Below are 26,999 nucleotides of genomic sequence, written 5' to 3'. Positions count from 1 at the left end.
AGCAAAGGGCTGGTGGCACTGTGGTTGTGTGTGCATGTTTACGCAAAATCTGTACGCTCAGGAAATGCTGTATCTCACGAAAAATTTAAATGTTTAAAAGGATCAAGTCTCGCCCTCCTTTCTCGGCTCCCTCCAGAGGCCACTCCTGGTACTGTCAGGCCAAAGAGGGAGCAAACCAAGGCAGGGAGGGGGACGCGCCTCACCCGTGAACTCAGCCGCTGGGAGCAGGGGGGCCCGTGAAGTTCCGTGTGCATCGCTTCCACTGGCCGGGAAAGAAAGCCTTTGAAACTGCGCGTTCACCCCAAGGTCTGGAGAGGGAGGAGGAGGGGGGACCCAGAAGCTGGACACCAGCGTGAGACCCCTAACATCCCGATCGCCGGGCACGCGCACCAGCTGGGCGCCCGCCTGCAGCTCCGCGCTCCAGCGTGTTTCATGAACGAACCTGCTGCCTCAGCTCCACGGCGCGCGCTGTCTCCCGCTCGCGTCCATCTCCTGCGGGCTGAGACAGGAACCGAGGAGGGGGAGCTCCCTCACTCGGGTCTCCCTGGGAACACTAACAGTTTGGAGTATATTCTTTCCCAGCCATCCTTGGCAACATCCAGGCAGGTTTGTGAGGCCCCAGCCCCCTTTTCCCGCATAAATGGGCGTGCACCACCCCCTCCCATTCCATGCCTGAGGCACGACAGAGGGGTTTCAGGGACCCACACAGCCCCTGAAACTGCCCGCAACGTTGTGGTCGAGCATGCTGCGTTTTTCCAGGGGACGGTGTGAGTGACTTCCACTAACTTTTCAAAGGTGCTCCTGACCTCCACAAAAGGAGACTGTCCCGCCACAAAAAGCACATGAACTGCCCCGAGCCCGGGGACTACCACTGAAGCCACGCCACAGTACGTCCCCTGCTCGGGAACCGCTGAGCCCGCAGACGAGGGGGCTCAGAGGGGGCGGCATGTCCACCCGTCGGTAACAGAGAGCTGGGAGCAATTCGGAGTGCGCGGGAACTTCCAACGTCAGTGCAAGTCGAATGCAGAGTCGGGAGTACTGCACACACCTGGGGGTTCCATTTGGAGCGGCACGCTGAAGTCCGTCTGCTAAATGCAACAATGCAGCAATGCAACAATGCAGCAGAGATCTCGGTCTGAATTCCCTGCTGGTCTCAGTCCTTGGGGACTCGGGAGCTGCACTGGGCAGTAATCCCACAGCCTCAAGCCGTGGCGGCTAGGGGCACCTGGGATGTGGCCGGTCTGAAGCGGGGGGGGGGGTTGGCAGTGCAAAAGTCTTACCAACTGCAAAGACTTAATACAAGCGAGTCATCAAATACAACTCATTAGTAATTTTACTTTGATTATATGTAGAAATTATAGTATTTTTGATATAGTAGATTAAATAAATATACTATTAAAATTATCTTTTCTGTTCTTTTTATTTTTCTTAACAGGGCTGTTAAATATTTCAGTTCCGCACGTGGCCCACCCGGGAGATCGTGTTACGTTTCTACGGGCAGAGCTGCTCTGGGGAATGCGGCACCGCGACCCACTGCCCTCTGCTCACCATCAAAGGTGACGGGTCAGTTCCCACCTTGGAAATGTTCTGTCCGTGCAGAGACAGAGAGGGGGAGGGAAGTTGGGAGGGGTGCAAAATGGGTAAAGGGACCGAGAGGCACGAACTTCCCGTTGTAAAACAAGTAAGTCATAGGGATGTGATGCACGGAGTGGGGAATACAGCCAATGATACTGTACTGACTTTGTACAGAGACAGATGGGATCCTTTCCCAGTGCAAACAAACGCCATACACATGCCACTGTGTGCCACTCACACTGTGTGCCACTCACACTGTGCGCCAGCACACTGTATACCACTCACACTGTGCGCCAGCACACTGTGTGCCACTCACACTGTGTGCCACTCACACTGTGTGCCACTCACACTGTGCGCCAGCACACTGTGTGCCACTCACACTGTGTGCCACTCACACTGTGCGCCAGCACACTGTGTGCCACTCACACTGTGTGCCACTCACACTGTGCGCCAGCACACTGTGTGCCACTCACACTGTGTGCCACTCACACTGTGCGCCAGCACACTGTGTGCCACTCACACTGTGTGCCACTCACACTGTGCGCCAGCACACTGTGTGCCACTCACACTGTGTGCCACTCACACTGTGTGCCACTCACACTGTGTGCCAGCACACTGTGTGCCACTCACACTGTGTGCCACTTACACATCAATAAAAAAAAAATGTTCTTCCCTTTGCAAATCAAAAGCAAAGGTTTCAGAGGATTTTCTAAGTCAGTTATTACTCACACACAAATAAGAAAAACTTACCAAAAAACACCTGAGAAAACACACACAGACAGACAAATTTGTTTGGAGGGGTCTAAGTCCGAGATGAAACCCATCTGGCAATACCCAGCTGAAAACGTCACATCCAGGATATACGCCTGATAACAATCTCTTTTAAAAGACAGTTACTGAGCACCCACTGGGTACTGGGTTCTTCACATTTATCATCATCATTTCCACCACAATTAAACATGAGAGGACGGAAGCTGGGAGAGTGGCTCAGGCCATGCACCCAGAAAGTGCCAGCCCCCCCGGAACCCAGGTCTGGATGCCACAGCACACTCCGCTCGTCCCTTCCTCTGCGTTTATCTTCATGTTTGCCATGCAAACGTACAGTTTACAAAGTGCTCTCAGATGCATTATGCCATGTAGTCAGTTATCCAGACTCTTCTGCGGTTGTAAGGGGGGAGGGGCATGAAAAGCCTGGTGTGAGGGCTTACCCTGCGCCTCACAGCTCGGCGGAGCCTCATCTCACACCCAGGAAGGGGTTCGGTCCTCTCCGCTCCATCAAACATCACTCCCTCCTTCAGTTCGAGTGGCTTTCCTGGTCTTGAAGGTAAATGGAAGGGGGACCCTTTTTTATCAACAATGACCATATGCTAATTCAACGACAACGCCACTATTTTTAAACATGTGACTGCACATTACATATTCACACATTATTAATGTAGTAATAGCACCGTAAGTTTATGGGTGTTACTTTATGGATCAAACAAATGAAACACACATGTGGTGAAGGTGATGAAAACCTAGTATCCTGGAGAAGCCTGTCCGATTCGTCTCTGATGCCCCAGGGAAGGCGTCTGATGGTCTGACCGTAAGCCCTCTGGTGCAGGTGGGGAAACTTCGCAGCAAAGGGCAGGAAGGTAGCAAGGTCAGCTGGTCTGAAACCTGCCGTATTTGCTTTGGGCGCTGAACAATTCTCTTTACTTGCCACAACTTCTCTATTTTCTTTTTTCCTCCTAATTCTGTAGGGCATGGCTAACAGGTGCTTCATCAGACCATAGTGCCCTGGCTCTCTCAGGGGATACCCAGGACCCCTGGGCTGCCTGCAGTGCCCCAGGACCCACCCAGGACTGATTTCTGCACCAGCCTCCTCTCCTCCCAGGGCCAGGGAGCAGAAGCACCAGAACAGGAATTAGCAGACGGGTGCTTGAGACCTGGCTCTGCTGCTACCTCTGGGGACTGCGACCGAGTTCTGACCCTCCAGGTTTGTTTCCCCATCTGTATAAGGGAGTATATTTCTAAGTTGCTGAGAGTGTGTTAATTAACGTATTTTTCGGACTGTAAGATGCACATCCGCCCCCCAAATTTGGGAGGAAAATGGAGGTGCGTCTTACAGTCTGAATGTAGCCTTACATTTATATTGGTGACATATTATGTTATTTATGTTACTAAATATTTTACCACATTTTTTGCTTCAAAAAACTGTTTTCCTATTTTCCTCCTCCAGAACTTAGGTGCGTCTCACGGCCTGCACAGTGACTGATGTACTGTAGACAGAGGTCTCGGAGCGCGACAGCGGAGTCAGACTGCAGCCATCCCAGCTGCACCCCAAGGCCTACTCCGAACGCATTACGGAAGGTAACCGAGGGCGCCCAGTAAACAGGACTCTCCGTCCCCGCTGGAAGTGCCCCGGGGGACCCCGGTTCCCCGCTGGAAGTGCCTGGGGGACCCTGACATGTCCGCTTCGGGAAAGTGGAAAGCACAGGCCGTGTCCAGGCGACTCCGTGGGCTCTGAACCGGGGCCGCCCGAGAGCTCTGTTAGCTCTAACACCGCCGCCTTCCCTCCTCCTGAAAGCTCACTGCAAGCTCCTCGCGGACTGTCCCTCACACACGGTCTTCAGGCCCCCCCCCGCCCCCTCCCCCCGAAATGTGCCCGCACTCGTCAGCTCGGGCGGCCCCAACAGAGTGCGGGGCTGGGGGCTTAGGGACAGAAGTTCGCCTTCTCGCAGTCCTGGAGGCTGGAAGGCCAAGATCAAGGTGCCAGCAGGTGCGGCCTCTCCTGAGGCCTGCACCTCGGCTTACAGAGGGCCACCTTTCTGCCGTGTCCTCACACGGGCCCTTCCTCTGAGCTCCCGGTGTCTCCTCCTCTCCTAACAAGGGCACCAGCTCTACCGGCTCAGGGCCCCGCCCTCATCACCCCCTTTAGCCTTAACTACCTCTCACCTCCTAAGGCCCCGTGTCCAAGTAAGGTTGCTCGGGGGGGCAGGGGGTTAGGCTTCAGCACATGAACTGGGGCGGGGCGGGAGGGGCGGGGGGGCGGCACAGACACCGTTCAGCCCCAACAGCCCCGACCACCGCGCCCTGGCCAACACCGAGACGAGACACAACTCGGTGAGTGTGATCTGACGGGCCTGCGGATGGCTAGTGGGGTCACTCGGGAGGGGAAAAAAATGATGCACGTTTTGGTCTGCTTTTGGTTTATCCTGCGCAGTTTTGTATTATTTGGAATTCTTTAGGTTGTAAGGGACAGATTCTAATAGGAAAAGATGGAATTTATTAGTTCATATAGTGCAAAAAAAAAAAAAATAAATAGCCCTCACGGGTAGGCCTGGCTCGAGCAGGGCTGACCGAAGCCCGGGCTCAGTGGCGCTTCGGCGGCCGCGGGCCCCCACCCCTCACCTCTGGGCTTTGGTGTCAGAAGGCTGCCAACGACTCGGGGCCTCTGTGATCCTCACAGCTCCTGTTCCCAGGGAAAAACGGCATCTTTCCTCGCAGCCCTAGCCCGAGTCCTGCGGAGGACTCCTGGACGGCAGCCCTGCCCCTAGACCCATCACCATGGCCAGGGAACGGAGTCTTGTGGCCTGGCGCATGCGCCACCCCAAGGTAGGGGGAGGGGTTGGCCCACACAAACCCCCTTCCCTGTGGAACGGACGGCTAGTTCCCCCCTTCTTAACGCCTCCCTCCTGAACGGGCCGCCGGGCAAAACACAGCCGCTTCCTAGGAGTAACAATGCTAACAAATGGGCATGCTAAAAGATTGTTTGACCGCCTCTCTCTTTTTAAAAATTTCTCGTCTTTGTACAATGTCTTACTTCCTGGGATGGTCTCGAACCCCTGACTCTGCCCAGGTGCTGACAAACGACTGACTGGAAGCAGGGACAGGGCGGCCTCGCACACGGACGGCAGTGCTCTCCCGCGGGGGGCACCGCGCCGGCGCATGACACTGAAGCCCTTCCTCCTTCCAGCGGTCCCGAGGGCGCGCGACTCGTCCCGGAAACATCAAGAGCAATCACATCAAGAAATCCCTTCACACACACACACACACACACACACACAGATGGGCTCAGATGAGGGAATAAGCGGTGCAAAAAAGCCCCCAAAACAAAACAAACAAAAAACGCAACACATGCACTGTTCAATGAAATTCACCACTTTGCAACCATCCGAGAATTTCTTGCTGCCAGGGACGTGTCAGAAAAAGACAAAATAAACGGCGTCAGCAGTCCGCACTCGGGTACGACAAAGTGAATGACAGACACATGGTTCCTGATTTTCCAACCGAGTGACTCCATTAAACTCCAGAAACATAAAAACCAGCAGCACGCACCTGCGCGTGTATCTCGTTTGTATTTGGATCTAGAAGAATCAGATTCATTTCAACATGTAAGGACTTTTCAAACCTCACACGCACTTTTGCTAGCTCAAACCCCTTGTAAATCCCCACGGCCTCGAACATCTACCTACCACGCACGCAGCCCTGTAGGCCTGGCCCCTGACCTGCCGCCTGGACCAGTTCTGCCCGTGCAGAAGCGGGTCCTGCTCCCCAGACTCAGCCTCTCTCAAAACCCCAGCCGATGCCTCCTCGAGCTCAGAAACGAGCAGACCTCCAAAAGGCAGCAACGGCCCTCTTCCCTGCCAGTTCCCCTTCTAGGTAGGGTCTGTAACAATGGCCTATGGCAGGAGGTTACGGGGGAAAAGCTACTACAAATGAATAAAAAGTGCCGAGAAGCCACGATGAATCCAGCTCTGTTCAAGTGTGACAGATGGAACGCTAATGTATCAAACCTTTTTTCCGTCTTCAAATAGCCCTCAACCTGGGCAGGAACATATGACAGAAACTTGAAGTATTCGGTTATGCTAGGCCCCTCGACGCTGCATGGATGTTCAGAGAAGAGGGACATGTATGCAGGCCACAGAGGCCGGGAAAGGGCTCCCGGAGGAGGTGCGCACGGAGCTGGGCTGTGCGGGCTTCACGGGGAGAGAGCACGGTGTCGGAGACGGGGAGCCTGGGGGTGTGGGCAGACCTGTGACTCAGTCTGCTGCGGAGCAGAGGGGGGCTCCTGGGCCGGGACTTCCAGAGACAGCGCAGGCCGGCCGGGGAGGCAGGGGACTGGGAGGGGCTGGGCCGGCAAGGGAGAGGGCTTCACGTTGCCACCCGGTCAGGGACCGTCCCCGGAGAACTAGGTGCCAGTCCTCTGATGCCCCACCACCTTGGAAACCAGCTGCCCTGAACGTGTCAGTCAGGGCAGGACGAGCTAATTTGGGCTCATTCATCCCAGGGATCTGAGTATCGTGAGGGTCCCAGCCAAGACCCAGACAATAGTTTTGTCAGCTGTAGCAAAAGGTGCCTTCCTCCCTCCACCTTAGGAGAGCCTCTGCTTCCCGCAGGATTCAGCAAGGTGGGGAACCACAGAGGTGGGGTCCTCACTCTCGGGCTGGGAAGTGCTCCGAGGCTCATTTGCCTGTGGAAGCGCCCTCTTCAGGAAAAGGAGTTTCACCACTGAGCAAAGGCGCCCTTAAATCCCAGAGGTTTTGATGCCTGGTTCGTGGAAGCACATCCAGCCCCGCCCACAGTTACGCCCACCTCCCCTTCTCCCCCAGGACGGCTCTGGCACGACTCGCTGCACAGCTAAGGGTCTACCGCACACAGTGAGAAATGGGGAACACCGGGGGGAGCCCTGGAGGGGACACCCATCTTCCTGAGGCGATCTTCAAAGATGAAGCGGTCCAGTTTCACGTCTTCTCCAGCGCCTCCAAAGTGAACATGCGTGGTCTTTTCCCTTTTGCACTTGTGCTGATGAAGACGGAGGGCAGGCCAGCCTCAGAGACACACGGTGAGACCCGTCCCGGCATCTGGCAGGCTCTGAACTGGCTGACTGGGGTGGAAACAATTCCTCTCGCTTGCAAACAAGTAGAAACTCCTGGCCGCCAGGGGACTGGCCTGCGCAGCCACCAAACCCAGAAAGGACCACCAGCCAGCGCGAGGTCAGTTACAACCCAAATGTTCAGCCTGCGCTCATCACGCACATTGAACACACCTGGACGCACTCTCCCCTAGGAGGCGCCCCCCGGGTTCAAAAGCACGCGTGACGGCACCTTTCATGACCTGCCCCGTGTTCTCGACTTCCCAGAGCTCCCGCACGGCCAGCACCGTATTCTCTCTGAGCCGTATCTCTGCACATAAAATACTATTTCTGCTTCCCATGGACAAACCAAGCCCCAGTGGGGTTAAGTGACTCATCTGAAGTAATGACGGGGGAACCCAAGAGTTGGAAATTTTTAGTGTGAGGCAATAGTTAATAAGCCTAGTAGTTACTGCATGTGAAAAGCTGTTGTGTCGGGAACTGCAGTGCGGCCCGCCCTGACTCCAGGAGACCACAGGTGACCGGCCTCCGTGCCCCAAGACCGCGAACAACGAAGGTGGCACCGAGAAGCCGTGCTCCAGGGAGAGACCATCCGGTGCCCAGGACGCAGATAAAGAAAGTCACGGGTCGGAAGACGGAAGGGTGTCAGGGAAGCTGGCGGACTGGACTGCAGCTTTTATCTGACTGGCCTCTCTCCTGGGTTCCAAACCCCTTGCCCACACGTTGGCCCCCTTACAGAAAAGGCTGGCTGGAAAGGACATGTGAGACGGTCTGTTAGGGGCCAAACCCACCGTCTTCTCAGGTCGCCGTCCACCTGAAGGAAGTGCCCACACAGGTTCAGTCCCCATGTCTGCTCACTGGGTTTGGTGGGTGGGTGACGGGCAGCACGAATGCCGGCTCTTCTGGCTCCAGTGACGCAGTTCGTATCATCGGGCCCCAGGCCCCCAAGCCCAGACTCTTCCCGCAGACTCTAACTGCACGTGCGCGCCGGAAAGGTCCGTGGAGCCTGCAAACGTGCACGAACCTGGGCTCCTCCCCCCAGCATTTGGACTCCGTAGGTTGGAGCGGCAGCCCGGGCACCTGTGTTTGGGTTCTGACGGGCCCTCCCCGTGGAGAACCACTCCACAGGGCCCCCGAGTTGAAGCTCTGCGGTGGGGTCCCCTGACGCCCAACAGGACCCCCCAGAACGCACCCCATCATTTCCGCGATAGCTGCTTCTGGCGGGAAGGCGGCTCACCGCCGAGTTCTCCCTTGGACTTCCCTTGGGACCCCATCCCACTGTCGGCGCGGTCCACACCACTTCAACAGACACCTGAGTCCCACGGCAGGCGGGAAGCACACAGACAGGACGCCCAGGAGCACGGGAGATGACCGCGGGCCGTGTGCCATGGCGCAGGCCCCGGGGAACGGCGGCCCGGGTGCTGGGCTCTGGCTGAGGCCACACTGAGACAGAGAGCACTGGAGCCCCAGCCCGTCAGCTGTGAGGGACTCAATTACTCTCTCAGACCAGTGAACCTGCCTGTCAACCAAGCCCCGACCCGAGCTCTCAGCCGACAGGGTGCACCACGACCGGCTCAGCGGGGCATAAACATCCCGACAGCCAGGACGGGCACCCGAGGACTGCCCTCCAGCAGCGTTCTGCGTCGGAGCACTCGGGGCGGGGGAGAGCTGAGGGGTGCTCTGGCCCCGTGTGCCAGCACTCTTTCCTGGCTTCTAGGCAGCGTCTAATCCACAATTAGATTAGAGCAGGACTTCATTAGTCCAATTAAATGCTCGGTTGCTTGAGGGAAATTAAAGGAATTAATTTATTGAGCATCTACTCAGTGCTAGGCACCTTGCTAGATGTTTTATGTAAGTAATCTCATTCAGTCAGCGCAGCGGCTCTGGGGGGTAGGTAACACCCCTGTTTTACAGAAAGGCAACCAAGGCACCAACGGCTTAATCAGATGCTCAAGGTGACAAGGCCGGTGGGAAATCAAAGGTGCCGGCACTGCGAAGCATCTAGAAGCGCATCCCGAGACTGCGACGTGGTCCCTACGGGAGAAGAGTGTCCGCCTCCGCAGGGCGGTGAACTTCAGGGCAGGGAGAGGCCACCAATCCCGGGGGAGAGACAAAGCAGACGTGGCCACACAGAGGGAAGTGAGAGAAGCCTCCCCTCCTCTCAGCCCGGATCCCTGCCCCCGCCCAGAAGCCCTTCCCTTTATTTCCATCCACCCACATCCTGCACTCTCTCCGAGACGCGCGTCCTCCGGCAAGTCCCCGTACCTGTCCCCTCGGCAGAGCCGCTTCCCCTGTGCTCCCCGGGTCGTGGCCACCCCGGGCCTCACTCCCAGTGTTGGCTCGCACCTTTTCGGGAGAGCAGGTTCCTGAAGGCGGGGCTGAGGGTTATGTGTATTTGCACTTTCTGCTATGGTTTTATTTAGTAGACTTTCAGAAAATGTTTTTTAAAGGAATGGTTTGCTATCAGCAAAAAGGCTCCCCCATCCCCCCTCCAAAAAGACATGCACAGAGCTTTCAGGACCTACACAGTTGGCAGGGCCTCTGCAACTATCCTAAGTGGCCAGCAAATGCCATGCAGATGCTTGTTGGGAACTGCCCTACCTGGCTTGAGAAGCTGTAACCCCCATGGCTAAGGCTGAGAGAGAGACCTGGGGACCCTAAGCCACTAAGGAGACAAGTTTATCTCCCTGACAGGAGCACCGCCCCTGTCCACTTTACTTCACCCTCCCTGGCCCCCAATGCATGACGGGTTAGCCAATGATGGGTAAGAGTCCTCAAGGGAGGGACGATCTAAGACAGGCATGGTCACAAGGGGGCACTTAGGGAAGGACTTGGGGGGCTATGGAGAAAGGGGGTGATGGACCCTTACCCCTCGGCTTTGACGTAGCCTGAGTCCTCATTCTGTCTTCAAGAAGTCTCCTAATCTCTTGGCTGCCTTACTTCCCCGGCTCAACCTAAGCCTGAAACAATGCTGGAGGTGGGTGCGGCCCTGTGCTGGAAAGGGCGGGTTTCCCAGGCGATCAGGCCTAAGAAAGAATGCCTAAAATCCTGTGAAACCTGCTTTGCTAATACCCTCAATTTAAATGATAAGGGTCCAAGCATGAAATGAGTTTGTTTCCCCAAAGTTTTATGGCCCTTTACCTATTTGACCCTGACTCAAAATAAGCCCTCAGAGTTCTCTGAATGCTATCTATTTTTGTGTGTATTTTTCCCTTTTTTTAACATCAGTGTGTGGTTGCCTCTCACACACCCCCTACTGGGGGCCTGGCCCTCAACCCAGGAATGTGCCCTGACTGGTAACCGAACCAGCAATGCCTTGGTTCGAGTGCCAGTGCTCAATCCACTGAGCCACACCAGCCAGGGCTGAATGTTATCTATTTGATTATTACTGCCTGACGATGATTGCTGAGCTCTCTGTATTCATATGCAAATTAGAGCCAATAAAAACCTGTTAAGGCAAGGGTAGGCACACTCTCCTCTGGAGACACTGCTTGCTGGTGTCCGCATCAGAGGCTGCATCCTGTTCTGCACTCGTCCCTCTAGCTGAGCCCAGCTGAAGTCTTCCCTCTTGGTTTCCATCGGACCTGCTGTTTCTACCACAGGAGACGGCCGCTGCGCTGTCATGCACAGGGGTGTGGGGAGTGGGGACGAGACTGAACGGGTTAAACTTGAACTGACGAAGCTTCCACTGATTCCAAAATAGAAATACAAACAGCACAGCAAAATTTTGTAATTTATACACTTCTTTCTTACATCCTCAAAGTAGCCCTTTCTTGTAAGTGAAGAAACCACAACCTAGAGAAATAAAGCGACTTACCAAGGTCACAGCTTTTGAGGTTACACTGCATGACGTGCGGTCAAACCTTTGGACTCTAATCCCCAACAATGCCTCCCTTTGAGCAACAGTCAAGAATAATACGTAACACGTATTTAATAATGCAGGATAGATCGGTACTTTTAAATAGGTCTGCTTTGCCATCCTAACAGCTAAATGATGTTTCCCAAAATAACATTTCACTTGTAGCTTGTCAGACGAACACAAAGCGCAACTGCAAAGTCCGTGAAATCTGTCTGTCCTTCCCTGTTGCCTGCTCTGTTTCTCTCCCCTTCAACTCTCCACCCTCGGCCCACTTCCTCGAACCAGGCGCCCCCGGGGGAGGTCTGGGTGGAGGTAAACGTTTGGGGGGGGGGTTGTCTGTGTCCCTGAGCCTCTGTTTTCATTCCTAAGATGCTATGGGGGTTAAAGTGAGCACGGGCAGAGCAGCCGGCAGCGTCTGATACACGGCAGGTGTTCCGGGGTCAAGTTCTGCGCCTGCCCCTGCAGGGCCAGCCCAGCTTCCACCTCCTGCTGGTCTACGCCGTCTTCCCACACCGCAGCGGGAACGCCGCTGGGCCTGGATAGCTGCTCTTTAAGGCCTCACAGGGCCTTGGGGGGCTATCCTGGCTGTGAACTTCAGGTGGTCCCTGGTACCACTCGCTTTAACTTGTTTCAATATTCCACCAGTCAGAGGGCAAGAAAAGGTATAACATTTTCCAAAACCAGATACAGATTTTAAGTAATAAAAACAGAGCTAGTAAGAGTTTGAACCTCAACCCGTCCATAACGTTTAAAAATACGAAAATTGAAACAAAACAGATTCAAAGTAGTAATTTCCCATTTTTATGTGACTGATGCATTCCAACTGTGGATTTTAGATCTTGGAGTTGGTACACCACTTTCCTTCTGGAAGTTAAGTAGGGAAAAGTATCAGGAATTTTGAGAAACAGTGGTTTCTAATTTGGGTTCCATTCTCACTTGAGGGATCATGAAGCCAAAAATGGCATTTAAAACTCTTCCTTCTGGGGACGGAAAGGGCCTGAGGTCTCTGCTCTGGGTCTCGAGGCCAGAGGAGAACCCCGGAATCCCACAAAGCTGTCTCCAGTGCGCTCGAGTGACAGTCCCCCCGGTGGAGAGTAACGAGTAAGTATGTTTACTTAAACTGTTCAGTACACCTCACACCTAAGGTTTTAAAAAAAACTTTAAAAGCCAAAACACAAGTGAAGTGTGTCTATCACAAGAGCCAGCTAGGACAGCACAGCTGGTGTTAAAACAACACAGACTGGTAGTTGGGGTGGGGGGGCAGAACCCCTCCAGGCTGGAACATGCCGGCCCCACCTCTCAGGTCCTTGGGAGCCTGCGGCTCTGCAGGCTGGGGCCCGGGCCTCAGTGAAGCAGGACAAGAGCAGCAGGTTCTGGAGAGAGGTCACCCACAGAGACGCCTTCTGAAACGTGGCCGGAGCTCTCTGGCACTCCAGCACCCGGCGTGCGCTGAGGACACGTCGCCTTTCTCTCGGGAGGTCAGCTGCCGGCGCTCTGCCACCCTCCTCGGAGCGAGCACCCGCAGCGGGCACCGCGGTGCCCAGGTCAGGCCCGCACCGAGCTAGCCACGGATGGCCGTGCGCTTTTCCTTCCCTGTTAAATCCTCCTGAAAATGACCCGCGCCCACCGCTTGCTGGGGCTCACTGTGTGTCAAGCAGTTTAGGCATGGGGGGTCCAGAGCTGAAAACACAGGGCTCATGAAACTCCTCGGGACGTTAGTCCGTGTACGGCACGCACCTAGTCTGTATCAAGCTCAGACTTCCTCTTGAAAAGGAAGGTGGCCCCGTGCTCTCGGGGTCGGGGTGTGTGTAGGGAGGCCCACAAACGTGTGTGGGTACGAGGACGGAGTCGCGCCCAGCGCCCTTTCCTCCCTTACGTTCACGTGGAGAGGGTGCTGTCGTTTATCAAGTAAGCTCACGTCCTCACTTCATGCTCAAAGCATTTTAGATGTGTCTGGCAGGAATCGCTATCCCCATTTTCCAGCTGGGAACCCGGAGACAAAGAAAGATCAGGAGACGGTGCGTGGCGGAACCAGGCGTGTAACCCAGATAAGAGCCCCGGCACCCTCACCCTTGCATCCTCTCCACCGCTCTACAGCCTCGCGGCGGGTGGGGGTGGACTGCTGGGGCCGCCGGGGCCCGGCTCCCCTCCCCATGGGCACGCTGGTGCCGGTCCACCTGCCCGTGTGCTGCCCTGGCTCTGGGTTCTGTTCCCACCTCCACTCTGCCCTTGCCTCAGGGAACTCCCCTCTCAGGGACAGTCTGTCTGCTTCTCCCAGCCAACGGTTCCCAGACCTGCAGCCCCAGAATCACCTGGGGACGCATTCGACGTGCAGGTTTCACACCCCACCCCGGACCTCCCTGCTGGGCCTGAACCTCTGAGAGGGGCCCGGCAATCCAAGTGTTCGGAGCCTTCCTGCGCATGATTCTCCTGCGAGTCCCGGCCGGAGAGCCGCCTTGGCCTCAGCCGAGAAGCGAAGCTCTTCGCCGGTGCCGGTGCTGGCCCACTGCGGTCGCCCGGCCCCGCACACGCAAACCCCGCGAGGAAGGAAGAAAGCCACCTGCCTGGAACTGTGCGGCGGGCACGGAATGCACCTCACCCGGCCAGGAGCCCAGGCAGCGGGGACAGACGTCCTCTTTCTGGCTCCCTTTCCTGAGAGGGCCCCCCGCTCCCAGGCCAGCGGCACGGTGGTCTGGAACTGGACCTCTCCCCTCAGCAGACCCAGCTCCCCCGCTGGGAGGCCGCCCCCACGGACCGCCTCGGTGGCCGCACACCCTCTCCCTGACTGGGAGACGCACAGAAAGGCCCCATGCTCTGTTCTAGGTGGCAGCTAAGGCTCATTCCGCCCGGAGTAAGTGCTGGCGACAGAGTACGGACCTTATAGTCACACCCCTTTCTCCAGTTCACAGAACTCTTCTGGAACTCTCATCAGGCCAGAGAAGCTAATTTTGAAACTGGGATTAGAACCCAGGACTCCTGTTTCACTCTCCACGGACCGGTCTGCCGTAGCACGCCAAGCGTTAAATAACTTCTTGTTAGTTATTAATGGGGCTACTATAAAATAATAAGTTCTGGTCCCCATGGAAGGACACAGGCCCCATGTCACCAGAGCATGTTGCCACACGGAAAGAATGTCCTATTCACAAGCCCAGCCCATCAGAAATAACGCAGGGACACACTCTCGAACAAAGGGTAACTTCCTGGGTCCAAAGCTCCAAGTTCACAGAAAGGGCGGGGACAACCTGTGCAGCCCTGCTTTTCCTTCAGGAAATCTGATGGTTCTCCCATCTACTCCCTTGATTTTTATAAAAGGCCACTAGTCCCCCCTTACAGATAATGGAAAGTGGTTGTTCTATTATCACTGTAATACGTATTGCAGCAACACTCAGAGGGGACAAAAAGGGCCCGCGAGAGACAGAACGGAGCTTCCCACACAGTCTTTGCCCATCGCTCGGCACTTACGCTCGGTTCCAAAACACGCGGAAATGAGAAGCGGCCCGAGGTCGGAAACAGACGCACGCACACTCGCTTCCATGCATCCCGAAGACGTGGGAACACGCCCAGGGATGACCGGACAGCCCTCCCACCCCTCCTCCTTTATTCCCATTTCCCAGGAACTCTCTCTGCTGGAACAGCCCTTCCACACTCACGCCCAGACACGGGTTCCCGGAGAGGAGATGGAGGAAGGCGAGGGGGTAAGATTCACAAAAGGCTCCAGTGTGGAGCGTTAGTGATCACGGCGGCTGGAAGGCTTACAGAAGCAAAAAAGGATCCCGTTGACAGGACACGATCGGGGCACTTCCCGGAAACCCGCCAGCCCCGAGATGACCATGGATGGGGACAATCAGAGCCAAAATCAGATCTGCGCCAGGCAGGCAGACTAGCAGGATTTTTCACCTTCACTGCTAAGATTAGCATTTTTTTTTAGAGAGCCGTGCACTCCATGAGTTTGACAAAGGAAGAAAAACAAAAGACAGCAAGAGACTCGTTCTGGATGAGCAGCTGCTGCTCTGTATTCGTCACTCTACACCTGCAACAGGAGCTCAAAGGGGGCACAAGGTGGGGTCCTCGGCAGATTTACAGGCCAGCAAACAATCATGCACGCTGCGTCTGTGCATGCAGCACACGCCCTGAGCTGCCCCGCCGCGCACCTCCGCCCCCCACGGCTGGGAAAGCCCCGCCAGACGCAGACAAGAACCCCCTTTTTGTGTGTGAGGACCAGCCAGAGCCTACGCTGTCATTACACAGCAAAAACCTAGCGAGAACAAAAACCCAGCGGCAGACGGATGTGGAAAGCCCGGAACATACCTGATTTCTTCAAATGCGAACATGACCTAGTCAGAGACAGTTTCCTTGGGTTGTCTGGTGGCCTTGCGGGTTCGGAGGACAACCATTTAGTCGGCCAGGTGCAGCGAAGTGCAGAGAAAAGAGGCGGGGTTCCCCCCCGCGCCAGGATTCTGAAGTGAAAGGCTTTCCGCAGACGGGGGCCTGCAGCCTCCAGCTCCGCCAGCTGCTGACAGGCGGCGGCTAACAGGGGCGGCAGCGAGGGAACCATGTGATCATCCCAGCAAGTCTGATTAATGCGGCGGATGCTCGGGCTCCAGGCTGGGCGCGGGGTCAGTCCAGAGGAGCGAGTGCGTGCCCGGGACCCTGGGCAAACCACAGATCACACCCCACCTCCGGACCAGGCTTGTGCAGGGGGGTAGAAGCTTAACGGAATGAGGATTCAACCTGTTCCACTGTGACCTGCCTGATTACCTCATCTTCCTGCGGCGGCTGCTGCCGTGATGCCCAGGTAGGACCCCTGTGGCCAGCGAATGCAGTGTAGAGTGACACTGGCTACACTGGACTGACAACTGGGCAGCATCCGGTATCATGCCCACCCACTGCAAAACCTCGCTCTACCGCAAATGCATAAAGGGCTTCGGGACCGTCAAAGCCGTATTTTATGTCGCCCCTTTACCATGAACAACGTGACCCTGAAGGTCCGTCATGATGGGTGATCTCGTTTCTTTGATGATTCATTTAGTGACTGTCTAACAGGTACCAGGCTCTTCTCAATTCCCTGAAGTACAAAAATTACTGTAGTAATTTCAGAATAAAAGTTTAAAAATTAAAAAAAAAAAAAAAGGAACTAAGTTGTCAGCCTAAGAGAAAAAGAACGAGAAACGCTTACCAGTCTGTAAAGTTCAAGCGGGCAAAATGTGGCAAACAGGCTGGGGGCTACCGTCTATACTTGCCATTGAGAAGGACCTTCCACATCTGGACTGCAGATCTTAGTAAGGGAGACAGATCTCACACGAAAACCTGTGAGTAGCCCTTGACGTTTTTCCTCTGCCCCACACCACAAAGACATCGGTCACGAGTTCTGACTCTACCTCTAAAAGGCCTCTTGGAATCCGGCGCCCCCCACGCCCCTCCCGCATTTCTCACCTGGTCTGTTGCGTCATAACTGGTCTTCTCCTTTCCCCTCCCTTCTCTCAAACTCTGCCACGGCGATTTCTCTAAATCTATGTGGATGGCTCCTACTTGAACCCTGCCTTAGCTTCTCAGTGCCCACAGTGTTAAGGAAAAACCCCTCCGCCCAACACGCAGAATCTTATTTTTCCAATTCTTTCTTCCATTAAAACTCGTCATGAACCCCCAAATCCAGCCAGACATTCCTACCTCCCAAAATACGCTAAGACCTCCTTTCGTCAGTCCACGGGCCAGCTGCCCAAATCATTCCTCAATCCTTCTGTGACTCGCACCCTTCCTGGTGGCCCACGCGCCGTTCCCCGGGTTGGCCGTCCCCAGGTGCCAGGACGGCCAGCTGCTGTCCCTGCCCCACAAATCCCTGTGTGCCCAGGGCAGCGCTGGGTGGGATCGATTCTGCCTGCCCCCGTGCCTGCCCTGTGCCTGCCTGCGGCAGAGCTGGGCGGCCGGGAGCTGGGCAGCAAACGTCTGCTGACCGAAGCCCCTCACCCCCGCAGTGGGTGCTCTGGGGCGAACGCACTGCTCCTCTCGCGTTATCCACACGCGAGGGAAAGCGAGCATCCGGAACTTGCCTCAAAGAAATGAAGTGGTAGCCGCCAAGCGAGGCAGACTGATGAGCAAGGAATTCCGGGGAACCCTGCAGTCCTCAGACCAGGCAGCAACCAGCAACCGCGCTGACCCAGAACGCCTCCCGCGGCACCCCTGATGAGTCTCTCCCTGCCCGAGCCCCTGCACCTCGCAGACCGGCGATACCGCAGGAGACAGGGCCGAGTCAGGGTCGCTAATGAACCCGGGCGGAGGTCCCAGACCCGCCACTCAGTGACTCGGCGGCAACCAGCCAGCTACTCAAGTTCTCGGAGCCTCAGTTTCCCCCGAGGGACAACGGGGATAACGTGGTTACCGTGGATACCGCCCACGCCCCTCGCACAGGACGGCTGCAGGGGCCCAGCCAGCTGGGGCTGGGCGGCGGCGGGGAAGGTCTTTATCAAGCACATCTCGGGGCCGTCTTCGCCTTCTTTCCCGCTGCAGGAGCTGACCCCCCGGGGCGGTGCTGCGAGCCCTCGGCTGTCCTTCCCGGGGAGCTCGCCCTCGCGCGCAAGCGTGCAGCTGGTCTGTCTGCTGGCAGCTCACCTAGCTGTTTTGTTTTTCTCCAGGGGAGGGGGACAGGGTATTTCTGCCCTATGATTCTCAGGACAAAGGGTGTGTGTGTGTGTGTGTGTGTGTGTGTGTAAATGCACATACACACACACGTAAGGTGTACACATACATGAATCAAATCACTGTCCTAAATCCCAATTAAAAAAATAAAGCAGCAGAGATTGCCCAAGTCTTACGAAAAATAATTCTCCCACACCAAATACAATTAGGTGACTTATTTTGCCTTAAAATTTTTTCAATCACAAGAGAAAGTCAGCATGGTTTTGTATTAATGTCAGCGGCACAGCACAGCTACACGATCATATACTTCACAAAGTGCTTCTGCCAACGTTTCTAGCACCCACCTGGCACCACCGTTATCACAGCATTGCCGACCACATTCCCTGTGCTGTGCTTTGCGTCCTGTGTTTTGTCCCCACCAGCCTGTGCTTCTCCGTCCCTTCACCCTCTGCGCCCGGCCCCCGGCCCCCTCCCCTCTGGCCACCGTAAGTCTGTTCTCCGTGCCCATGAGGCTGTTTCAGTTTTATTTTTCATTTATTTTGTTCTTTAGATTCCACATACATATGAGATCATATGGCATTTGTCTTTCTGACACTTCCTCTACCATGATACCTCCAGGTCCCCCCATCCTGTCACAAATAGTGAGATTTCAGTCTTTATCACGGCCAAGTAATACTCCTCTGTATATTTGTAACACTTCTTTACCCACTTGTCTACTGATGGGCATGAGGTTGCTTCCATGCCTCGGCTAATGTAAATATTGCTGGGACGAACATAGAGGCGCACATGTTTTTTTTCATACTAGTGTTTTGAGTTTCTTCAGATATACACCCAGAAGAGGAATTGCTGGGTCACAAGGAGGTTCCATTTTAATTTTTGTTTTGATTCTCATCAGAGGATACGTTTATTGACCTCAGAGAGGGAGGGAGAGGGGGAGGGAGAGGGAGGTGGGGGAGAGACAGAGACCTCGACATGAGAAACACTGACTGGTCGCCTCCTGTACACACCCTGACTGGGGATCGAACCCACGAACTAGGTATGTGCCCTGACCAGGGGATCAAACCTGCAACCTTCTGGTGCATGGGATGTTGCTCCAACCAGCTGAGCTACGAGGCCAGGACTCCATTTTTAATTTTTTGAGGACCTTCCACACTGTTTTCCATTGTGGCTGTACCAGTCTGTAGTCCCACCCAAGTGCACGAGGGTTCCCCTTCCTCCACATTCTCGCCGGCACTCATGGTTTGCTGGTTTATTGATGGCGGCCATTCCGGCAGGTGTGAGATGATGGCTCACTGTGGTTTTAATTTGCGTTTCTCTGATGATCAGTGACTTTGAGCATCTTTTTATATGTGTATTGGCCATCTGTATGTCCTCTTTGGAGAAGTGTCTATTCAGGTCCTCTGCCCGTTTTTTAATTGGATTGTTTGCTTTTTTGGTATTGAACTGTCCGAGTTCTTTGTACCTTCTGGATATTAACCCCTTATGGGATGTATCATGGGTGAGTATCTTCCCCCATACAGTAGGTTGTCTTTTCATTTTGTTGATGGTTTCCTTGCTGTGCAAAACCTTTTTTTTTTTTAAATTTTTTAAAAAAGAGTTTATTTTTAGAGAGAGGGAGAGAAACATTGATGTGAGAGAGAAACATCAATTGGTTGCGCACCCCAACCAGGGACCAGACCTGTAACCCAAGCATGTGCCCTGACCGAGAATCAAGTCAGCAACCTTGCGTTTTGCAGGATGACGCCCAAGCCACTGAGCCACACTAGTCAGGGCTGCTGTGCAAAAAATTTTTAGTTCAATGAGGTCCCTCTGATGTTTTCATTCGTTAACACCTGGTTGCACTCCTAGATGGCTGGGGGTAGGAGCTGCTGACAATCAACCAGTTGCAAGCGGAGGGAAAGGAGATACCCAATGATTACGTGATGGGTTTGCTGGTTGGTATAAAGGCCAAAACCGACATTCCGGCATCCCCTGCAAGGTCTGTGGGGGAACAGCAGGGGGCTGGCCTGGAGGGAACCGGCCTCCGCGCTTCCCCCTGGCCCACGGGCAGGCCCGGGGGGCAGAGGCCTGGTGGGACGGAGAACCCCTGGACTTGGTGCCTCTTCCCGCCAGCGGCCCAAGAGTCTCCTCCTGGAGAGCTGGTTCCCTTGGGGCAATTCATACGGTCTTGGTAGGGAGCAGAGTTGACACAAATGCCGAAAAAGCTCCGGATCCTAGCACCATGTGCGTCTGAGACATAATTTCAGGAAAGCCCCCAGTTTACTAACAAGAAGCGGAGATCGAAGCGGCTAAGTCACTTGCCCACGGTGGCACTGCTATGAAGTGAGAGAACAATGACTTGGACCCAGGCTGGTTTACCACCAACGTTCTTTAACCCCTTGTGCCCCTTGGCATCCCTACACCAATGACCCAGCCGCATCCAGAGAGGACTTATCCTACAGACTGCCAGGCCCCTTGTGGCCTGAGACGGGACTGGGGCACGGTGACCTCTGGGGTTCCCTCATCCAACCGGCCAGCTAGTGTCCAGGCTCCACGGCCAGGCGGGGACTGCCGGGGGCCGGAGAGGGGCAGGGCGGGAGCCTGAGCGGGCCTGGCCTTGGCACCGCACTCGGAGCAGGGTCTGTTTCAGGGCTAGGCGCTCCCCCTTGACCCCTTGGTGACCACTAACGCCAGAGTGTCGGGAACAGGGGCGCGTGAGAGGGTCCGTGGCCCCCAACCACTCCGCGCCTCACCGGGGCGGCACTTCGGTGCCGTTCCACGCAGCGCTGGAGAAGAGGTCACTGCAGGTCGCCCGCCAACGACGCAAGGCCCAGACAACGCACGTTCCCGCTCTGGGACTTACGCTTCCTTTGCCAGGTATTAGCTTTTCGGCCTTTCATTTAAAATATCCCTTACATGGAGCACAGAGCCGAAGTGAATATAACGTTGATAAAAGAAGACGCTTCTGGCTGGAGGAGGGGTGGAGGAGCCCAGGGTGCCCGCGGCAGGCTGTCCCCTCCTCCGGCAGGGATAGGCCCAGGCTCTGCCTGACAGCACCTGGCCTCAGTGACCCGGGGCCCCGTGCGGGCGGCCGTCCAGGGGAGCCCCGCAACCACGCCCTCACCCCCACCCCAGCCACCTGCCCGCGCTTCCTCTCTCCAGCCCCATCTGAAGAATCAGAGCTTCTGGCCTGGGCCCTGCCGTCGCGGCAGGACCTGTCCTCTGCGGTCACTCGACATGCAAGTGCCGAGGTGTCTCCAGGGAGACAACGTGCAGACACTGAGTAAAAACAGGGTCTCGAACAGGAGGTGTCGCCAGGTACCTGACAACTGGGGACAGTGAACGAGAAGGCTATTTAAACCAGCACCCTTCGCCTAACAGGTACCTTGGTTTAGGAAGCCGCATGTCTTTCCACACGAATGGCCAATTTCCTGAGAAAGCGAACTTATGATTTGTGTGATATTGAATCCTCATCCCGGTCCCTTTGGAGACTGCCCCTCTGAGAGGTCAAAGCCCTGTGGGCCTGAGGCCTCTCACTTGGTTGGACCGCGGGCTCACGGCTGTGATGCGTGTGCCGCCAAACAGACCCTGAGCACGTGAACAGAGTCCACCCTCCGATCAAGACGAACAGCAATGCTCTTCTGACACACACAGACGTGCACACTCACTGCTGGGCTGCGCAGAGACGGAACACGAGGGGACAGTCACGCCCAAACCCCGATTCTTTTCTCTCGGCCCACCCACAAATTCTTGCGAGAAGCAGAGGGCTGAGCGGCAACAAGAGGCGCCCAAGAGGGTCCCCACTGGCCACTTCGTCCCAGTCTGGCTCCAGTGCCCTAATCAAGAGTCTCCTCACCTCCACCTCTTCTCTTGCCTGTCCTGCCCCCTTCCTGCAGTCACCTGCCCACACACCTCCCAGTTCAAACCCCACAGTGCTTGTCCTCTGCCTGCAGACCGAAGTCCCAGCAACGCGGCCGGACATCCGGCTCCCCCCCCCACTTCCCGCTCTTGCCGACTGGACCCAGGCCGGCCCCCCCGCTGAGCCCGCACACTTGCGCATGCCACCTCCCCGTCCGCGCTGCTTCCTGCCTTGTCTCCACAAACGGTGACGGGAAGCGTGCTTCTGAGTCCAGCCCCACTGTCCACCTGAGCAGTCTCGCACAGATTCTTACCTGTCTAAGCCCCAGCGTCCAAACTTAAAAAGGGGGATGACAGCACATATGTGGGGATGCTGCAGAGGTGAAACCCCGGCACACGTGAACCGCCACCAGTGGTGGATGATACTGTCCCATATGCTTCTAAACCCCACCGTGTCCCGCTGTGGACCAAAAGCAGCCTGCGGCGATCTGTAAAGCTCCCGCACTCCCACGAGAGTCAATAGGTACGGATATTTTTAATCTCACTTACTGTCTTGTGCTGAGGGGCGGTGTCTGTCCACCCTGTGTCGGAGGCCTCTAACCAGGTGACAGTCACTGGGGACAGGGGCTCAGGGGACTGGCAGGAGGGAACTGAGAGTTTAGCTCCTCACAGCCTCTACCAGAAACGCACGCACGATCTAAGTGGAACCAGCGTGCTTGCTGTGCAAATAAGGCTTCAAGAGAAACCCATTATGATTTTGGGCCACCATCCCCAAATCCTTCTATTTTGTAATTATGGGGCCCACGAACAGCGACTTCTGTTCTCAGTCCTTTTGAAGCCTTCACCAGGCACAGCACATTCCTGGGTGCACCGCAGGTCTCTGGTCAGACCTTTTTAAATGCACTAAATGCATTTGTATTCCAGTCGAATTAACCTTTCCAAAAGTTAAAAAAGTAAAAATAGAAACAAAAAAAATCTCGAATTGTCAGAAATGCGTGAGTCCTATCCTCGGAACTAACTCTTTCCCCCAGATTACACAATTCAAGTGAACTTCCACAGTGCCATTTAACTGTAACACAGAAGTTTTAAATAAGCCATCCCCTGACTGGACTAAGTGAAAGCTGCCCCCCAAAAGCACTCCGCCATAAAGCAAGTACAACTGCAGTACATTTTCCAGCCTACCACTCCTCAAAAGTAGTTCATCGGTAATTATTTCTGTCCACATGCCTGTCCACATCCATCTCTGTCCCCACGTGAGTGAGTACCCTTGAGCGTCCCCTCGACCAATGCCTGAAGAGCTGCCACGTGCTGGACGTGACTCCAGGTGCTGCAGAGAGCACCGTGAAGGCACCCGAGCCCTCACACCCGCAGGGCGTCCCCGCTAAGGAAGGGAGCCGGAGCCTGAACTCGTGAGAAAGGATGAGGAAGTGGGGCCGTGTGCCAGAGAGGGGTTGGGGGCCGTGGAGAAGTCGTAGACAAGCCCCCCCCCCCAGGTGTGATATTTAAGCTGAGATGTGAATGACAAGCAGGGACAGTCGTGCAAACATCAGGGAAACATCGCGGCAGGCAGAGGAGACAGCCGGCCGGCCCTGTGCTAAGGCCCCGGGTGGGCACGATCAAGCCCGCATCCCTCCCTCCTCGACGGGGCGGCTGGACTAGAGAGGTCCGGGGGAGCAGAGGAAGACAAGACAGAGAGGTAAGCGAGGCCGCATCGGCCAGGACGGCGAGCCTCGGCCGGCTTTAGAGGGCAGTAGCACGACCTAGTTTCCACTGTTGGAGGAAGCGGTGCGGGCAGACGAGCAGGAAGCCGCCGCGCAGCCCAGGTGGGAGACGAGGGCCCGGCCTTGATGGCGCCAGGAGGCGAGGGGGAGCTGATGCATCTCAGTTAGGGAGCGCCTCACACTCGATTGTTTCACGTGGCTCTTTAGATCGCTAACGAAGCAGGGCAAAGACGAAAACACTTCCACAGAAACCTGAAGACCACCGGCAGGCCCGGAAGCCAAAGAAGGGCACGCTCCCCGTTGGAGCGACCTTGTCTCATCTCTGTGGTTCTGTCCCAGGGCCGGGCCCGGCATAGCTGCTGAATTCACGAGTCAGCAGTCTGCAGGCCGAGAGAGGAGATTTCATAAAAAGATGAAATTGGGTGAAGTCAGCAGTCCTCTTTCTCGTGCAAGCACCCAATAACAGGGCAGATCGCCCTGCCGAATAAACACAGGCAGCTGCCCCAGTGTCACTCGGATACACAGAAATTGGCCAAGAAAACCTCACCAGGAACAGAAGGAGAATCGAGAAGATACAAGCACGCAGAGCAAATTCACACACACAATCTACGACTACTTCCTGGGCACCAGCCATGAGTCCACGCAGTTCTGTCCCGGGGAGGACAGGAGGCCAGAGAACGTTCAGGCACACGTCCGGCCTTGCCGACAGCCGGGAGCAGACCACACACGGCACTGAGACGAGAGTCGGGATGGTGAGCAGGGTGCGCGGTGGCTGAAGCCATGGCGCAAGGTTTTATTGTTCCTCTGCCAGCATTCGGGTGTTTCTCCCACTCCAACGCGCTGTTCTTACCAAGATCCCCCGGAGGCCTGGCTGCACCATGCAGGTGTCCGTGAGCTGGGACAGTTGCTCCACCCCCTAGCCGCCGAGGGCCCCCCGGCACTGCCGTTACCTGCCGGGGTGCAGAGTCTCCGCCTGTTCCCCTGCACCATGTGGACGGCCTCCCTGCTCTGCTCCCTCACAAAGAAACTGGGAGGACCAGACATAGCAGCAGGGGCGCCGATGTTTTATAAAGTACACGTGCCTTATAAATAAATACTTGTACTGTTATCAACAACGAAGGAAATTATCCTTTCCTACTTTGTTTCATCTGGGATCTTGATAAGGTGGGAATTTTAAGTATCCAGGCCATGTAATTAAAGGACCCACCAATGCAACTTACGATCCAAGTGACCAAGAGAGAATTTTGATAAAGACCCATAATCGCCGGCACTCAGGGCTAAGAGGACCTTAAAGTCAAATTATTCAAACCCTACTCGGCCAACCACTTAGGACACTTGTTCCTCAAGATGTACCCATTCTGCCAGAGTCTAATTTTCAAAAAGCTAAAAACCTGACTCCCATACAAATGGACACTAAGATTGTGTCAAGGATTGATTTAACTCAGTAGTGAGGGGCCGGCAGGTTGGCGAGGCTGGTTCAGAGGTAACACAGGAAACACACACACACACACACACACACACACACAGTCAGTGCACAAAGGGAAAGCTGTGACCATCTCTAAAGTAGGATACAAAACTGGTTAATGGACCACAGAGCAATTAAGCCACAACCTTGAAGGTTATCTTTTCTACTCAACAGAAATTAATTTTAGATCTCCACTGGACAAAAAAATCACTTGTAACTTACCAATTTCCTACAAGTTAACATTTAACTTTACAAAAGTCAGTCTTCTCCAAGAATGTCCTTAGATGAGATTGCTGACAATGCTCTCGAGTGATACTGAAAAGGCACACAATATTCTTCTTGCCTTTTCTCCAAGTTTTAGATAATTTTCCTAAAACACCTTTTAAAGATCTGAACTAGTTCATTACCCATTCCAGTGAACCAGAGGATCAAGGTCTTTCCCATCTGGTTTATTTTTGCTTCTGCCTCACTTACATCCTCTTAGTTTGTGGAAATCCTTCAAATGATTGAAGCTAATCCTAAATTACTGCTTAGTCTTCCTGAAACTCGGGGGACCCTGTTTTCCGGAACTTCCAGCCTTTGCGTCTCTCTGAATTCCCTCCAACGATCACACGTGTGGGTCTCCCGGAGACGAGAAGGGGCTGATTCATAGCTGCTGATTCACGGCCCCCTCCCCCAGGCTCTGGCTATTCTGAGGCAATTACTACAATTAACTCTCATTTCCTAGCTTCACAAACCAACTCCTATCAGCCCTTCTGTCCAACACAACGTGCCCGGAAGTCACGAAGCCAGCCCATGGCAGAGGCACACAGAAGCCCAACAACACGAACGAACAGGTGCGACAACACAAAATCGAAGGAGAAATCTAACGAGTGCGTCCGAGAACGTCTTGTTCAAAGTCTGCATTTCCCATGGAGGCTGGGACCTGGAATGAATAAACACACAAATTAATTAAAATGATCTAAAAACCCGAAAGACGGCTGGGTTCTGAAGGCTCTGGCACGTTACGTGTCCTTCGAGAAGCTGAGGGAGGGAGGGAATTTCTGGGGACTGGTCTGGAGGGAGCCTTCGGAAATGGAGACTGTCTCAGTCCCCTCGGGCTGTGGCAGAACAAAGCACCACGGACTGGGGGCTCGTAAACGCACAGTGACCCCTCCCAGCGCCGGGGCGCAGCAGAGCAGGCGAGGGCCTTCCTCCGGGTTGGCGCCTTCTCACTGCGTCCTCGAATGGAACAAATGGAACGAATGGAGTGGGGGGGGGATGGGGGGAGGACCGGGAGCTATACCAGGTCTCCCACAGGAGCTCTGATACCATCCGCCAGGGCTCCGCCCCCATAGTCCAATCTCCCCAAGGCCCCCCCTCCTCACACCGCACCCGTCACACGGGGAGGTAGAATTCCAATATGCAAATGGAGGGGGGAGGGGGCGCACACAGCCTCCAGCCACAGCGGAGACCGAATGCATGAACGCTGTGGGAATTCCAGCACCTACTGGCGAGGCAGGGATGAAGATACTGCATTCTGAAGGCAGGGAAGGAGAGGAGAGGTGTAAGTATGTATTTCTAAAATCAGCCCATGTAGGCGGAAGGCGCCTCGGCTGCCCTGGGAGCGTGGCTGTCTCATGTTTCGAAGCCCCGAGAGGGGGAGTCTAGGTACCAGCCCACAACTGCACTGCAGTGCGCGAAGGAGGAAACCCTTCACTTAACACGGCTGCTGGCTGGGGAAGGCGTTCGAGGGCGGGCAGCGGGAATGATAAACAAACTGCATGGACCTACGTCTATGAGAGTTGTCATCGGAGAAGCCCCGCTTTAGATGGATGTACTTTGTCCCCTCAAAGAGCTAGCTTTTCTTTCTCACATTTTATTCCCAAAAATCAGACTTTCTCTATTTCCTACTAAAATGTACAAGGGTGGTGTTGTTTCTCATCCAAAATAGCACTGCTTCTCAGTTTCCAAAAGAATTCCGTTTGCATGAGTCTCGCAGTGTGTTTGTGTTCCTTCTCACGAAAAGCTCCGACACCCGGCATGTAAGTAACCCTGGTGCTTACATGAACA

The 26,999-nt window shown here is 55.0% G+C and overlaps 1 protein-coding gene across 3 annotated transcripts in view; it reads right to left on the bottom strand.

Moving 5' to 3' along the window:
• Positions 1 to 26,999, bottom strand: part of EVL (Enah/Vasp-like) — a 116,361-nt gene that overhangs the window by 66,688 nt on the left and 22,674 nt on the right. Inside the window, exon 1 of one of the 3 annotated variants that reach the window (XM_045821938.1) lies at positions 15,600 to 15,781. The exons of 1 other annotated variant lie outside the window; for it this stretch is intronic. In XM_045821938.1, the coding sequence (XP_045677894.1) occupies positions 15,600 to 15,622 (23 nt within the window). In that variant the 5' untranslated portion in view covers positions 15,623 to 15,781. Of the gene's footprint in view, positions 1 to 15,599; positions 15,782 to 26,999 lie in introns of those variants that run through there. One more of the 3 variants, XM_045821934.1, reaches the window with a different exon arrangement.

The sequence above is a fragment of the Phyllostomus hastatus genome, unplaced genomic scaffold (assembly GCF_019186645.2).
Source record: "Phyllostomus hastatus isolate PE091 unplaced genomic scaffold, TTU_PhHast_1.1 phas_scaffold_501, whole genome shotgun sequence".
Taxonomy (NCBI): domain Eukaryota; kingdom Metazoa; phylum Chordata; class Mammalia; order Chiroptera; family Phyllostomidae; genus Phyllostomus; species Phyllostomus hastatus.
Note: the sequence above shows the minus strand (reverse complement) of the source record. Positions and strands in the feature narration are given on the sequence as shown.